This window comes from Anomalospiza imberbis, chromosome 7 (genome assembly GCF_031753505.1).
Source record: "Anomalospiza imberbis isolate Cuckoo-Finch-1a 21T00152 chromosome 7, ASM3175350v1, whole genome shotgun sequence".
NCBI lineage: Eukaryota > Metazoa > Chordata > Aves > Passeriformes > Viduidae > Anomalospiza > Anomalospiza imberbis.
In genome coordinates, this window is record NC_089687.1 from 30,248,433 (window position 1) to 30,264,466 (window position 16,034).

Here is a 16,034-nt window from a genome sequence, read left to right on the forward strand (position 1 = left end):
CTCTCCTCCATCATCCATCTGTGCCAGGTACAGCAGAAGGTCGATGCAAAAAGGCTGGAGGAGACAGGTTCCAGAGACGGGCTGGGAAGGCAGCTTGGCCAGCAGCTGGGACCACAGCCAGGCCAGGGCTTCGCCACAGCCCAGCAAAACTAGAGAAAAAATTAATTTGGAAAATTAAAAAGCTATTTTGCCAAAGGAAAGATATGTAGCTGGGCATGGACACAGGTTGCTCCCTGCCAGAGCAAGGTAAGCCACTGCTCTCTGCAAAAATTCCTCCTCTTTGCCTTGACTTCGGGTCCCGGCCAAAATGAAGGGAGGGAGAGAGGAAGCGAGATGGGCAGGATGCTGTGCTGAGAGGGGCTGACACTGGCAGCCCTCTGGAGACACAAACACGTCCTTCCTAGGGAAGGGTGTATCAGGTAGTGTTGGCAGGGAGAGCTCCTGGAAACAGAAGGGTTTTGTTTAGGTTGTGCCTTTAAAATATGTCCACTCCCCTCTCAGCCTGCATATTTTACAGTCTCAGCATAGTTTCCCCTGTGGACAGCTCTGGCAGACTCAGTGATTTTTTTTCCGAAGTGAACTCACTCACAAATGCATTTTTCAAGCTCCCACAACTTGAAGAATAGAAGTTGCAGCCTGAGGAAAAAAAAAAAAAAAAAGTAAAGACCAAAAAAGGGTAACATTGCAGAACATTTCAGGGGCTCAAGCACATAGCACATAGTATTTTAAATGGGTGACTCATGTGCATAGCTCTTCAGTCATTAGGTTTTATTCCTTTTCATGGTAAAATACTTTTTTTTTTTTCTTCTGTGGACAAAGGAAAGGGCAGGAATCATGGTCATTTGGACTCCAAATAGATGCTTTTAATCTGCAGGATGTAGGGAAATCATGAAGCATATTTGGCCAAATATTAGAAAATTTAATATATCAGCTGCCCAAATATTAGAATCCTATATACCCAAGCACTGGAAACATTTGTGTTGCAGCAAGATGTCCTGTTTCCAAGCAAATGTAAAGGAGAGAAGATCAGTTTGAGACCATCAGTACAGGATGAAACACCCAAGCCCATGGAATTTTGCAACATTTTCCCTAGTGATAACAGCTTTGGGTCTGTCCCAGGAAGAGTTATGCACTTTTCTAAATAAACAGCTTGGTATTTCTTCATGCCAAATAGTTCCTTTTGGTGCTTGGGAACACAGTGCCTCTGCCACCACACCCAGTTTATCACTATTCCCCCAAAACAGCCACGCTGAACCTTATGATTCTTTCTTACTGAAGAAACCCTGGAGAATCCAGGCAGGACAACCAGAGTGCCCAGCTAATCTCCACATCCCAAGAAGGGAATCCAAGCTCCTGGCATTCCCTCCACCCATGCAACAACACACTTGTTCGTTTTCGATTTTTTACTAACAAAAGAATAGAATAGAATAGAATAGAATAGAACAATCATCACCTAAATTATTTTTAAAGCCCTGTAATAATAACAATAAGAACAATGAGGAGATAAAAATATTTACATTATTATTTAAAAAAAAACCAAAACCCCGTCTGGTGTTGCATGGGGTGGAAGGAATTTTGGGAGATTTGATTCACCGCGAGTAAATGTTTCCTAAGTCTGTTAATTATTATGACAATTATTACAAATTATCATCAGGATGCTGATATAAGAATAAATATACCAATACCATTTTATTGTATATTGTCAGAGCACATTAATATGTAATTAATATGTAGCAATGTAATAATTGATGTGTTTATTACAGTAGTAATTTACTTTTTTAAAAGCACGTCGACATACGATTATTGTAATAATTGTGATATTGATTACAGCAATAATTCAAACACTTCTACTTATCCTTATTAGTTTAAGGCCCTCAGACTATACGACAGGCTCGAGCTCCAGTCTACCTACACCCACGTCTCTCCCCGGACCATCACCAGCAACACATCCTCCTTCTCCTCCTTCGGCCGGCCCCTTCAGAGGGGCTGCATTCCGCGGTATCTCCTGCCATCTACTGATGCTGGCGAGGAGGCAGCGAGCGCGGGGCGCCGATCCACGGCCAGCCGCTCGGAGCGGGCGGCCAGGCGGGACGGGGGAGGCTCCGCGGTCCCGGGGCGGTCACAGCCTGCTGCCCGGGGCGGGCCGGGGCCGGGCTCTGCCCGAAACCTCCCCGGGGGAGGGCGGAGGCGCAGCCCTTAATAGCGGCCCCGGGCGCGCCGTGCCGGCCCGGCGCAGCCATGGGGGAGGCGGCGGCGGGCGGCGCGGTGCCCCCGCTCCCGGCCGCGGAGGCGGGCGGCGGGCAGGTGAACGCGCTGACCGTGCTGGCCCTGCTGGAGAAGCTGGTCTCCATGCTGGAGGCGGTGGAAGGCCACCAGCGGCAGATGGAGCAGCGGCAGCGGGGCTTGGAAGGGGCGGTGCGGGGCATCCAGGGGGACCTGGTGAAGCTGTGCCGCAGCCACGGCGCCACGGGGGAGGCGGTGGAGAAGCTGCTGGAGAAGTCGCGGAAGGTGTGCGCGCACACCCGCGCCGTGCGGGAGCGCCTGGACCGCCAGTGCGACCAGGTGCGGCGCCTGGAGCAGCACCACGCCCAGCTGCTCCGCCGGGACCGCTTCAAGGTGCTCATCTTCCAGGTGAGAGCCCTGCTCCCGGCCGGGGGAACAGCCCGCTGCTGCTCGCTGCCAGCGAGCTCTGGAAAGAGCTCACTGCCTACTAACCCCAGCGACCTCGGAAACCAGAGCGGTCTTTGTGCTAACTTGGCAAATGCGGAAAAAAAACATTGCACCTTAGCAAACTTGGGGAAAGAGTAGTTAATTTGCTAACTCTTAAACCTGGGGAACGTGCCCTCTTTTATTCTTAGCAAATTCAGGAGAAACGCCCACTTTTCCTCTTCGTGGACGTGCGGAAAGCATGTTTTCCTAACTCTTAGGAAATCTGGGAAAAGAGCTGCCTTTCTTCTTTACTCTTGCAAACTCAGGGAAAATGCACTTTTTCCCTTTTTTTTTTTTCTTTGCTAACTTTTAGCAAACTTTGGGAAAGAATAGAATATAATATTCTCTTTAACTCTTGCAGTCTTGGAAATAAAGTTGTCTTTTGCTAACTCCTAGTGAACGTGAGGAAAGAGACCTTGTTTTGCTAACTCTTAGCATGCGTGAGAAAACTGCCACCTTTTAGTCCCTGCAAATAAAGGGAAAGAGCCGTGTCTTACTAACTCCAAGCATATGTTTGAGGAAAGGTTTGGTTTATTGTGTGTTTTGGGGTTTAGGTAAACTGGAACGACCCTTATGTTTTTCCAAACTCTTGGCACGCTTGAGGAAAGAGCCCATTTTGCAATCTTGCAGTAGAAATGCCCCTAAAAACTGCCACTGCCTCTGCCCTTTGGAAGCAGGAGAGGGGCAGGGCTGCATCTCCCTGTCTCCTCGTGCCCTGCTTCACTCTGCAGGACTGATCTGGCCCATTCAGGGATGAGCTAAAAATTCAGCTTAAAAACTCAGCTTTCTGGGAATCCATCCAGTGATAGCAGCAGTTTGCATATTTTCCCCTTTTTAAGCAATGGTCTGGATAGACCACGCCGTGAGCTTTAACTAAACACAGGACATGACTTTCACACATTTCAAAAAAATAAAGCCAGGCCTCCACAAATCACTGAGGGAGGGCAGGAGAGCAAAAGCTGGGCTGGGGCAGTCACAGCTCGGGCACCTCACCATACTGAGCTTGTCAGCTGGGCGTTACCTCTGTGGGCCACTAATTCTGCTCCTTGGGTTGTGGGGGCTTTTTCCTAAACAATCCCAAAATAAGAGAGCAGTGCTTGATTGAAAAAAGCTGGCAGACCTGGTTAGTGCACAGGCAATTCCCCCAGAAAGGAAGCTCCCACCTCCCTGCTTATTGTTCTCCCAAATTACAGTCCAGGCTTGTCAGGCCAGAAGAGGAGGGGCTGCGGCATGTTTCCACCCCAGAAGGAATGTGGAAATTATTCCAGAGACTGGGTAAATTAAAAGACACATGTTCTCTGCAGTTCTGCAAGTAATTTAGGATCCATAACTGTGTCAAAACACTGCCATCTCCCAGGCCCCATTAACTAATGACTGACTCCTGCCTCCAGGATCAGACCTAGACAGTGTCCTGTGGGGTGGGTGCATCAGGAAGGCCTGGGGGAAGGTAGTTTTTAACATTTCTCATATCTCTGAGCATGAGAATTAAGGCCTTGCTGTTGCAAGGAGTGTCTTCCTCCAGAGAACTCAATATTTACTATTTTAGGATGACATAATGCAGAGAGGAAAAACAAACAGAGCTCTGTGTGTGCAGGACAGTTGGCGTTACCTCAGGTGGGGATCTTCCACTGGCAGCAATCTGCAGGGACTGGGTGAAAGCAGCAGTAAAAATCCCCAAGAAGGGTTTGAGGGGTAAAGCAACAGTAAAAATCCCCAAGAAGGGTTTGAGGTATCCTGCTGGCTCGTTTCCTGACACTAAATAGGGGTGTAAAGCTAAGGCTTCTTTAAACCTCTGAAGCTTTCCTTAATACCGCACAAACTTAAGGAGGCCCGTGTCCCAGTACAACAATAAAGAAAATCCAGTGCCTGTCCCTTTGGTCAGCAGGTCTGTTCTCCAGAGCTTTTACAGGGATTTCGGTGACTGTTCCCATCTCTCACCAGAAAATATGTCGCCACAGTGCAGGATGATGAACTTAACCAATCCCAACTCAATGCAGATCAAGAGCACAAGACTTAAAAAAAGAAAAACTGCGGTTAAATTTACTTCCCAAAAAAAAAAAAATCAGCTTTGAGCTGGGGATTGCTCCTGGCAGTGGCCTGCAGTTAAATGGCAGCATGGACTGTCCTTCCTCCAGCAATGTCCTTTCCGGCTGAAGGAGGGACAGTCTGCTAGTCAGCAGGGCCACTGCCTTGCTAAGATAACTGCACAGGGGAAAAAACAGCAGGCTGGCTGGGGTTCTGTCCTGCCTTGCACAGGAATCCATGGAAAGACAATTACAGGAAGAAGTCACAGTAATGAAGCCGCATTGATGCCAGATATCTGTGAAAACAAAGGGGAATCTGGATGTATGAGACTCCTCTTTAGCTGGGGGATCCTTCTCTTCCACTGAAAAAAACATTGCCAAACTTCACAGAGCATGTTCCTCATTAGAAGTAGCTTCCCCATCTTAGGGAGACAGTTCAAAGTGAAAATAAAAATTCACATTTGTGATTCAGTTCTGCATTCACCATATACCCTAAACTCCTAATACTTGGTGGGAGCACTGAGCATAGCCAAATCACATGATTGAGCTCCAGCTCTGCATTTTATGAAGTTGTGCTGCCACGTGCCAGCATCAGTTTTCCCTCTGCATATGCACTGAGAATGGACTGTGTTTAGAAAAGTTCACCTATTTACATATTTTCCATTAAAATCTCTTAGTTTTCTCTCCCTAGAATGTCTGCATATATTTCTTTAATTGGTGGCATATTTTAAGGGAGCTCCATTCCAAGAATTAGTGGATGCAAAAGTTATTATAAATGACACAGCAATTCAGCAAAACACTGAAGTGACTGTTTTAAAAATCCTTGTTAAGCTTTGGCATTGTTCTGCTCTATTTTGTTCATGCCACATGACCAGCTTTTTGGTTCTGGTTTGGTGGGGGTTTTGTTTGCTTTTTTAGCTCCAAAAGCAAAATGGAAGATAAAAAAAGGCTCATGTTTAATTTTTTCAATTAAATGTCATATTTACTGGTTAAATAGCATGGAAATAGGACAGATAAAATAAGTCAAAATTGCAGCTTGGGGTCAAGCACACTAATATTCAAGTATATTTCAGATGCTGCTGTTGGTAAATCCTTAAATCCTAAAATGAAGCAAGAGGAGGGCACCAAGCATTAGCCATTTTATTGTATCTACTTGTTCAGATCACTGCAATAATCTTTTGCAAAAGCAACTTCAATCTCACAAATGAACAAGTGAGGGAACCAGAAGAATTACAAGCTGATAATGCTGTATTCCCTACCGGAGCCTTGCAGGGAGAATACTCTGATATTGATTAATGACCAAAATACCTCCCATGGCTCTTTGGGCTTGGCCCAGCTGTGCTGTGGGAGGTTAGGGGACAGTGCAGCCACTGCCCCAGCCTGCATGGGCCATGCAAATGGGCTGGTGGCACTTTCCTTGTGCCTGCCCTCCCTCCCCACTGTGACACCCAAGCCTGCAGAGCTGCATTTGTCCAAAAGAAAGTAGCTGCAGCTGGTTTCAGGAGGATTTGTCATGTTTTGACCTATTTTGTGTAGCAAAAGAAGTTTTAGGCTAGTGATCATTTGGGCATATAACAGCAACATACAGAGTAGCAGGACTGGGAAAATGCCATCTCTCCTTCTTGAAGGTCATGGCCTCATACAGCAAATATAACAAAAAAAACCAAACCAAAGCAGATTGATTTCCCTCATGCAGCATCAGAGAATCAGCACTTCCTGAGTAAATTAACTACCTGTTGACTCAGGCCACCCAATTTTGTAGTACACTGTTACGGATCTCATTCCTTTTCGTAACAGATAGGGATGAAATTGTGACCTGCAGGAAGTTCCCAAGGATGGCTGATAAAAGCCACAAGGAAGGCATCAATTTTAACTATGCAAGTATTACTAGTGTTAGCAAGAGTTGTTTTATGCAGAGGACTTCCACTATTCTATTCATCTGTATCTCCTACATGGAAAAATAAAATTCAGAGGAGCTAGCTACCTACAGTCAAGCCCATCTGAGAAAAAAATGCAAGGGCTGTTTTTGAACTCAGATGTGGAAAATAAAAAGGTGTATTGCTTTCTTGGAATTTTAGATTAGATCAAGAAGAAAAGATCAAAGTTCTACTTCTTTTGGCATGGAAAATAGTTATGCAGTTTGTAACAGCTGGCATTTTTCAGTGTATTGTTCTAGCCTTCCTAAATGAAATAGCAGACTGCTTAAAAATGTATCAAAAACAAAATACAGCTCTCACATAAACTTGTAAGACTAAAAAGTTATCACTAGCCCACTTACAACGTGTTATCAGTAACCATATTTGAAACAGAAATGTCTGTTCCACCACAGAGCATTCCTGCTATAGCACTCTCATGTTTTCAAAGCATTTTACTTAATTTATTTTCATTTGCATTTTAATAGTTCCTGTAATCCTAAAGTCTTTCAGAAGCATGACATAGGAAGTGTATCATTCCTATTTTATAAGCACACAAATAGATGCCCAGAGGCTGACATTTTCCAGAGCCATGCAGGAAGCTTAGACAGAGGGGTGATCACTTGAATTCCAGTACTGCCTGATAGCCAGAGACCACCTAGGATCTGCTTTTAATTCAATCATTAGCTCATTATTATGCAGTATATTTTTGGGTTTTTGTTTGTTTTCCCTTTATAAACATGGGTAGTTTGACAGTCTCTCTTCTACTCAGTCAGAAATTTGATAAAAATTGTACCCAAATCTGTATCCATATTCTTCTAGAGACTGCATGCAGCACTTCAGTTTAGACAGAGCTAAACTGACCTTGAGAAGGACCTTTCAGACCCATCTCTGGCTCTGACTGCACTGTGATTAAACTCATATGACACCACTTTCCTAGATAAAATACTTTAAAAGTAACAACCCACCTCTCTACTCATTAAAATCAGAGTTTTCTATACCACTCAGGCACTTACACCTGAATGTTCAGATGTCTAAAACTCTGCATGATTACCTAGGTTTGGAAAGAATGCACTAGACATGAAAATTATGTTTTATACTGAGTTCTCGCGCTCTGGGGAATAATTCAATGCTGCACCCACTCATGTAATCCACATTTCATTAACTGCAGTGGAGAGAAAATATAAATATTTGTACAGCAGTTAACAGCTGGTTTCACTTAAAGCTGGTGCAGGTTTCCTTTGTTTTGTTATCTTGGTCACTGTTGCTGACAGCTGCAACAACATAATAGGTGTCAGGAGAAGAGTGTGGGCTTCATTAGATATTCCACTGCGGGCAGAGGGCTTGTAAAGCTGTGTGCCAGTGTATCTGTATCTGAGGCCACTGACCCAGAAAGGTGTGCAGAACCCATAGGAATAAAGCATGTACAAACTGTCAGCCAGCATCCATTTCTTTTATACTTTTCATTTCTATATCCACGCAGGATATTAACCAGCATACTCAAATCACTCTGTGTGTGTGTGTATATGTGTGTGTATATATATATATATATATATATATATAGATAGATATAGATATATAGATATATATATATATGGTATAAAATTATTCTGCCTATTGCATATTCTTGGGTTCCAGGAGAGCTAACAAAGTAGGCCTAGTTTTTAATAGAATTACAGAACAACAGAAACAATTAGGCTGGAAACGAGATTATTGAGTCCAACCTGTGACCCAAGACCACCTTGTCAAGCAGACCATGATGACAAGTGTCACATCCAATCTTTTCTTAAACACCTCCAGGGATACCTCCACCACCTTCCTGGGCAGTGCATTCCAGTGTCTAATCACTCTCTCTATGAAGAAATTATTCCTAATGTCCAACCTACCCTCTCTGACACACAGTTTAAGTGTCCTCTTGTCCTATCACTGGTTGCCTGGGAGAAGAGCCTGACCCCCACTTGGCCACAACCTCCTTTCAGGGAGTTGTAGAGAGCAATAAGGTCACCCCTGAGCCTCCTCTTCCCCAGACTAAACAAGAAGCATGTACAACAGCCTTGACAGCAAATTTAACCCAAGACACTATTCTCTGCAGTGATCACAACTGTATGCTCAGTCCTGAAATAATGAGCATGAACTTGGAAGTGTATGTGGCCTTTTTTCCCCTTAACTGTACACTCAGGCCCACTAGGGACAGATCTGAGACTATTACAACCATTTTCACTCAGCACTTACTGCTTTTTGTATCTGAAGATAAATGTGGAGGGAGAAGGGAAAAGAAGATCCTTGCAATGCATGTGAGGAAGTGAAATTACATGCACTCTGTCTGAAAGTGATAAAAAAGGTAATGAGTAGAGACTATGCAGATCCGAGGCTCAAAGTGCTGAGAGGAGAAGGGAGTGTGCAAGGAGCCTCATTTTCTTTGCATGGGCAGATGCCTGCAAACCTGCACAGAACAGTGTTCATTGTGCTGCCTCTGAGCTGCTCGGGACTGCAGAGCTTCTGCACTCAGTGGGCACAAACATCCCTTGCTATGACCTGCAGCTTCTGCCCTTGCTCTGCCCTTGTCCTTGCCCTTGTTTTGGTTTTAGATTCTTTCTTTCTGTGTCCTTTCTTGGTTTTGTTTCTAAAAAGGGATACTTACCCTGTTAGCTAGAAACTCCTATTCTTTATGTGGTATAGTGTCTTTTTATTTTTGTATACCATAAATTTGTATCCTTACATTTCAAGGAGTTGTCCTATCCACATTTTAATGTTTACCAACAAAATTTATTAGTTTGGGTTTGTTTTTTTTTTTCCTGTAAATAGCTGTAAAATAGGATATACTCCAAACACCATAAACTTCATGGTTTCTCAATATCAACAATCCATTTCTAACAGCAACGTATATTTTCCAGGAATATGGCAAAAGTGCTAACTGCATTTGCCATTTGAGATACTTCCCAAATGCACCCAACACTTCTGCTGGGATATTCTCAGTCGTTGGCTCAAGAAACTGAGAGCTAGCTCTGTGGGGTTATGTGACTTCTGGAGGTCTGCTCAGGGGTCTGCAGTACAACCTTCCTCCCCACCATATCCTCCCTTCTTCCCGGGGACAGGTGCACAATTTGACAGCTAAACACTCATTAAAGAGTATCTAATATAAATTAAAAGAACAGAATTTCCATTCTGCATACACTCCAAGTCACTTTGAAAGAGTAGTCTTAGAGCTGACAGTTCAGAAGTCTTAAACTTTGCCAGATAATGGTTCAGTGGGCTTTGAGTGGTTTGTTACTGGTTAAATGTATAGAAAAAAACCAGTAAATGTTCAGCATTCATCTCATCATGGGGGAGTGGGGGGAATAATTGTTCAGAGTTGTGCTTTGCTTATTAATTTTTTATCCTGTGAACTATGAAACTCAAAAACTGTCAATTCTTTCAGGAGGAAAATGAGATCCCTGCCAGTGTTTTTGCAAAAGAGCCCATTCCTAGCATTACAGAAGGAAAAGAGGAGCCTGTGGATGAGAACAAAACACTGGAAGAAACCTTGCACACAGTGGAGTTGGGTTCAGATGATGAAATGTTTCATGAGGGAGATGACTTGGATGACAGTGCAGAGGAGAAAACAGAAGAATCAAGAGCTGAGAAACTTAAAAGATCCAGCCTCAAGAAGGTGGACAGCCTCAAGAAAGCATTTTCCCGCCAAAACATTGAGAAGAAGATGAACAAGATCAGCACAAAGATCGTGTCGCCTGAACGGAGAGAAAAGATCAAGAAATCTCTCACTGTGCATCACCAGAAATCCTCTTCTGCAAAGGGCCCAGGTTTCAAAGTCGGATTCAGCACGAAGAAAGGCCGTGAAGGAGAAAGCCCCACAGAAGCTGAGGACAGGCCCTCAGAAACTGCAAGCAACGACCAGGCTGAGAACGAGGATGAAATGTCCTTCGCCGACATGCACTCGGATATGACTCCCACCACCTCCCTGGCCGAGGAGGGCAAAGCAGCCGTCGATTCTCTGGAGAAGGAGGCCAGAGCGGAAGGGAAGGCCGTGATGAACAACATCGAGCTATCCATCGTGGAAGATGACGAAGAGTACAGGGTGCCTCTGGAAGTTTCTAGCCAGAAACTGTTTGATGAGAGAAACAACCCAGTTGGTGGGGAGATGGAACAATCTGATGAAGAAACGACCCAAGCAGCCGTCCTGCAGGTGGACCAAACAGCGTAGGCAGCCCAAGCCCCCCTTCACCTGCCAGACACACACGGTTTTCCATAGGCGAGGAGCTGGTTCCAGCTGCACAGGCAGGAGAAGCGACTCTTCCATCCTTTCCTCTGCAGTGATAATTTATTGCATCGTGTTGGAATGCAGAGTGGACAAGGTCAATGACTAAAGCTGCAACGTGCTCTGTTTTAGGCCGAGTCACTGGTGTTCATGAATTTAGAGGTGCTGCCAGCTGGTGTCAGAGACTAGCAGGAAGACAGGATGTCTGGTAGAAGCAAGCTGATCAGCTGGCTTTCTTAGAGTTAGGTCAGAGGAACGTGTGGAGAGTAGTCGAGACCCAAGCATTTCTGTTCTCTTTTCTTCCCCCCAGTATTTCCCAGCACTGTGAGTAGTTTTGTATGTAAATGTAGGAATACCAGTGGGAATGTTTGATTTCAGTTGCCTTGCCATGCTCTGTGAATACTAACAGCCTCAGTAATTGTGCACACACGTACAGTTTGTTTGGGGCTTTGCTCCACGGCACCATAGGCCTAAAAGAGCAGAGTATTTGGAGAGCAAAGCTGAAAACCCAGTTCCATCCATTTCAGTGGGGGAAAGATTTTTGCCAGTAGTCACTCGCTATTCATTAGAAGAAATCACTATCACTGTGTTTAGGTGGGGGGGGGAAGTATTTTTCAATCTAACAGAGTTATGGAAATACATTAATGACAAGCATGAATGTGTGATCAGTTACTGTACCTTTAAGGGTTCAGAAATTGAAAAGAAAAAAAAAGTATTTGATAGGAATATGAAGGTATCCTGAAGAAAATATGAAATGCTATGAAATGTAAAAAAAGCAAAAATAACCCCCCACAATATTCAATCTATACTCCCAGCTTAAAGTATATATACTCAGATAACACTAATTAATTCATAGTCTTTATAGCAATATACTATCAAATTTTGCACCTGCACAACTTTGTATCTCAGAGTATTTTGAAAATAGCATAATTTATCTTTTTACAGATTATTTCATATATAGAGCTATATCTACATAGGAGAGTTAGATAATTACAGGGATGTAAGGACAATTTCTTCAAAAAGGTGAAATACTCTTTCAGGCATGTCCAAAGGGAACAATGTGTTATGGATTGAACTTCGTGGCAGGGATGAGTTTATGTAAGTATGAGCCTGCAAAGCCACAGGATTTGGTTCTCTGCTAGTAACTTTGATCAAAGTCACCCACCTGCTCTCAAAATTACTAGTCTGTAATTTTTCAAAATTAATTGAAAATGAGAGGTTACAGGGTAGTTTGTTCACTATGAATGTTCATTCCTGTCACTTAAAGGTAAGGAGCAAGGGAGGAAAGGGAAGCACAATACACACAACAGTTCCCTTACATCCTTGGTTGTTTATGCAGTGGGTTTTTTTTATTTTTTTATATACATCAAAATTCTACTGATACTTAACATTGCACTAAAAGGTTGTTTCCTTTTGTGTTTAGAATCACAAATTACAGGGGAAATACAAGCTACAGCAGAAGTACCATTATGAAATAATTAACAGGTATTACTCCACAGGGATAATATCTGTAACCAGTAAATCACACTGGAAGTTAGTCAGAGCTTAGTGTAGGCAAGTGCTATTAAGAGTTAAGCTCTTAAGTGCATGGTATCATATAGAAGATACTGTTTCTAAGAAAGATCATGTCGTAACTGGTGCAGCTATATTTTTATTTTGTATTAACTACAGTGGATTTCAATAATTTTTACTTGTAACTAACTATGAATATGACAAATAAAAGCATAATATAAACCACAGCCATGTCAGTCTTTGGGAGAAGCAGTCTGAGAAGCTGGCAAAGATTAAATTTAAAGGTCAGGTATTTATTACTTCAGTTCATGTCCCTGTTGTATCTATACTATTTTCTTTCTCATCCTATGCTGTTATTTAGCAATGCAAACACCAGTGCTTTGCTTTCCAGACACTTCTAGCCCATCTAAATGTACTCAGGCACTTTCCAAAATCTCCTGGCTCAATCTGCATCTTTTTATTGGACTTCAGCATACTCCTAATACTCTAAATAGTCCTGAAAGCATATTTATATGGAAGACTATGTTCTGTTTATGCACACAGATAAACTCTTGTCTTCTAGAGTGCCACATAGTCTTTAGCAGGCTTAATTTTACTGACAGGCCAAAGAAAGCACGTTTAACCTTTATGCAGCAGCTGTCAACCTCCCACAGCCACAACGTGCTAACCAGGAGCCCCAGCATCATGTTTACATTTTGCTTTCAGATATGCTGGTTTATTTGTCCTGCTAAGCTTTAATTCAAACAATACCCCTGGCCATGCTTTATCCAGTTTTAGAGATGCTGAAACGAATCCCACGCACAGTGTTCTAAGAGCATTACAATGCTATCCAGCAAAACCATTGGAAATGCAGATACTGAGCATCTGGGGGAATTAACTCAAATACCCACTTCAGAATACAGCACACACACAGCCAACAGTTGCAGGGCTAGAATTAAATGTTTTCTCCGTCACAATTGCACATTTACAAGGACAGGTGGGTCTGTAATCCTAACAAACAAAAGAAAGCATGCGTTGCAAGAGAGAAAAATGTTCACTCAACACGTGAATGTCTGCTTTTGTGCTGTCTTATAAACCAGAGGAGGAAGCAGGCTCAGGCTCTCAAGATGTTCCCCAAGCTGTTTCTTCCCCTTGCCTTCCGCTCTCAAGGCCTGACTGAAAACATCAGCCTGCAGAATTGGTGTTTGAGGGAGGAGACAGACTGTGGGACCAGCAGCACTCTATTCTTTCAAGTATCTCAAGTATGTGCCTGGATCTCGTCAGGCTGGCAGATGTCAGGCATATGCACGAGTATTCCATGATTGTGCTGACAGGTTTGTCTACATAATTACTTTTTTTTTAAAACTGCTTGTTTACGCTTCCTAACACAGTAACAGTGAGCTCCACTTGTACCATTATTCCCTGGGAGACCTGACCTGTGAGCTGCTGCACAGATTCAGAGTCTGACCTCCACCGGAATCGGCAGCAGCTTTGCACAAAGAAAAAGGGTGGGATAAAGCCCTTATGATATAAATATTTAAACTAGCAGCACTCAGCAGCTGCTGATACTTCCATTTTCAATGACACAAAACCAGCTGACATTTCTGTCCCCTTTTAGGGGAAAGACCAAAGAGCATCCCACACTGACCCCCACGTGCTAATCCACGAGCCAGCTCCTCTGTGAAAAGGCATAGATATGGGTTTTCTGGACCATTTCACTGTCAAATAAGAGAGTGCAGTGAAAGCCATCCTACAGGCCTGAGTGAAGCATGTTCTGTCTCTTTAACAGACAGAAGAAAGGGGAGAAGAAAAGGATCAGAAGGTAAAATACACCTGGACAGCCCTTTACACTGATGCAATGAAAACCCTTTGTTGTTGTAGGCTGTAATGCCAACCAGCTGCACAACTGATGACTGATAGTCACACACTTAAAAAGGAGGTAAGAATTAGTGAAGTAATGGCAATTTGTTCGAGGTCAAACTCTTCGCATGGGGCCAGTCCAACCTTGAAAGTTCGTCAAAAGCCTTCAGCTGACTCAAAAGATGCTTTGAGCCACACAATGTTTTGGGGCCACACGTACAGCTCCTGTGATCATCAGTAAGCTGCATGCACAGATGCAGGACATGAGATCCATGTATCTCCCCAATCCAATCTGCTTAGCTCATCAACCCAACAAAAAGTTTTCCTGCCATCAGCACAACAGATGCAGCAGTGTGGCAGAAAGGAATGCTCTACCCTGCTTTGCAGGGTGCATTGTGAGCAAAATTTCAAGCTAAGTTCTGACTGCAAGGTGTGTGCTGTGGGGAGCTGCCTGTGACAGAGCAAGTGCAAGTTGCTACAGCTCTTGAAAACATCAGGCAGACAGGGGTAAAAGTTTTACTGTGACCCACTAACACACACTCACTCTGTATGTCAAAGGGAAGCTGTCAGGTAGTCTTCCTACAGGCAAAGAAAAAAAATTTCACCCATAGCAAAGCGAAGCCAGCACGCAGCTGTTTGGCCCTCTCTGGTCAGGGCTTTGCCTCGGCAAAGAAACGAGGGGCAGGAAACAACTGGCAGAGCCCCGGAGGTGCTGACTCAGCACCCAAGCATCCACCGCTCCCTGACTCACCGCCCTGGCTTTCCCAAATAAACGGAAAAAGGCTGAGAGCCACTTTCCACCACTTCAGACTGCCCGTTGCCAGGGTTTTGTTTCAGGATTTGCATTGAACCAGCGTCCACCCCGGGCTGAGGCTAACTACATGCATAAAGAAATTTTAATCAGCATACTTACAGCTGTCAGTGGTGGCTGATATTTCCTGCCCTCCTTTTGATCAAACTGCCTTTTTTCCCTTCCTCTTACTCCACCGAGTCATTTGCAGGAGCCTGAATTCAAATAAGGAACTCTCCCTAACTGCATGTTGAAAACTGATAATCAATGTCATCTTTAATTTTTCTTATGTGGTTATCCCCTTTAATGGAGTGTGCTGCAGTAACTGGGAATAAATCTGCTTTGGTTCAAGCTAGAGATGGTTATTTATTTTTCTTTCAGATCAGAGATTAATATTACTGTATGACCATTGGCACTAACCTCTTTTTCCATAGCAACACCAAAGAGAACATAAACTATGACTCATAATTTCTCTCTGGAGGACTTTTTTGTAATTATGATCATTCCACAGTTCCTAAAATATGTTAGCTGATATATAGCTCTGGTATAACAGCTTTGATTTTCCTTCATTTGAACACCCAGGCAGAAAGAAGAGACTTCCATTATTTTCTCTCTCTCAGGCCGAGCTAAACACCACACGAAGTAGCATATATTCATTATTCATTATAACTGTGGCTCCTAAAAACTCCACAGCAATGTTTTGTTCATAAAGGTGAAACAGGTTTACTCACTTTCAATAACCTTAAATAATACTGACCTTCTAAAAGAAAACTCGTGTCCTTCCCACCATGGTTAGTAAATTGGGGTCTGAGAGCTGGAATTGATCCAAACTGGGAACTGTATTATACTGGCTGGCAGCAAGGTTGCACACTAGCATTCCTCCTCTGCCAGTCAATGGCGTTAAACTCTCCATTTCCTCTCCCTCAGATCACAGCTGCAATACACTGTCCAAATTCCATAATCATGGTGGTACTCTTCACTCCCTTCAGTGA

The 16,034-nt window shown here is 43.6% G+C and overlaps 1 protein-coding gene across 1 annotated transcript; it reads left to right on the forward strand.

Moving 5' to 3' along the window:
* Nucleotides 1–2,219: 2,219 nt before the first annotated feature.
* Nucleotides 2,220–11,658, forward strand: CAVIN2 (caveolae associated protein 2). The gene is made up of 2 exons (XM_068196327.1): nt 2,220–2,631; nt 10,065–11,658. The coding sequence occupies exons 1-2, from the start codon at nt 2,239–2,241 to the stop codon at nt 10,845–10,847; spliced, it is 1,176 nt and encodes a 391-aa protein (XP_068052428.1). The 5' UTR covers nt 2,220–2,238; the 3' UTR covers nt 10,848–11,658.
* The last annotated feature ends 4,376 nt before the right edge of the window (nt 11,659–16,034 follow it).

Coding starts and splice junctions, on each gene's coding strand:
- CAVIN2 (XM_068196327.1), top strand. CDS start 2,239: ATGGGGGAGGCGGCGGCGGGCGGCGCGGTGCCCCCGCTCCCGGCCGCG. Junction 2,632..10,064: donor TCAAGGTGCTCATCTTCCAG/GTGAGAGCCCTG, acceptor CAATTCTTTCAG/GAGGAAAATGAGATCCCTGC.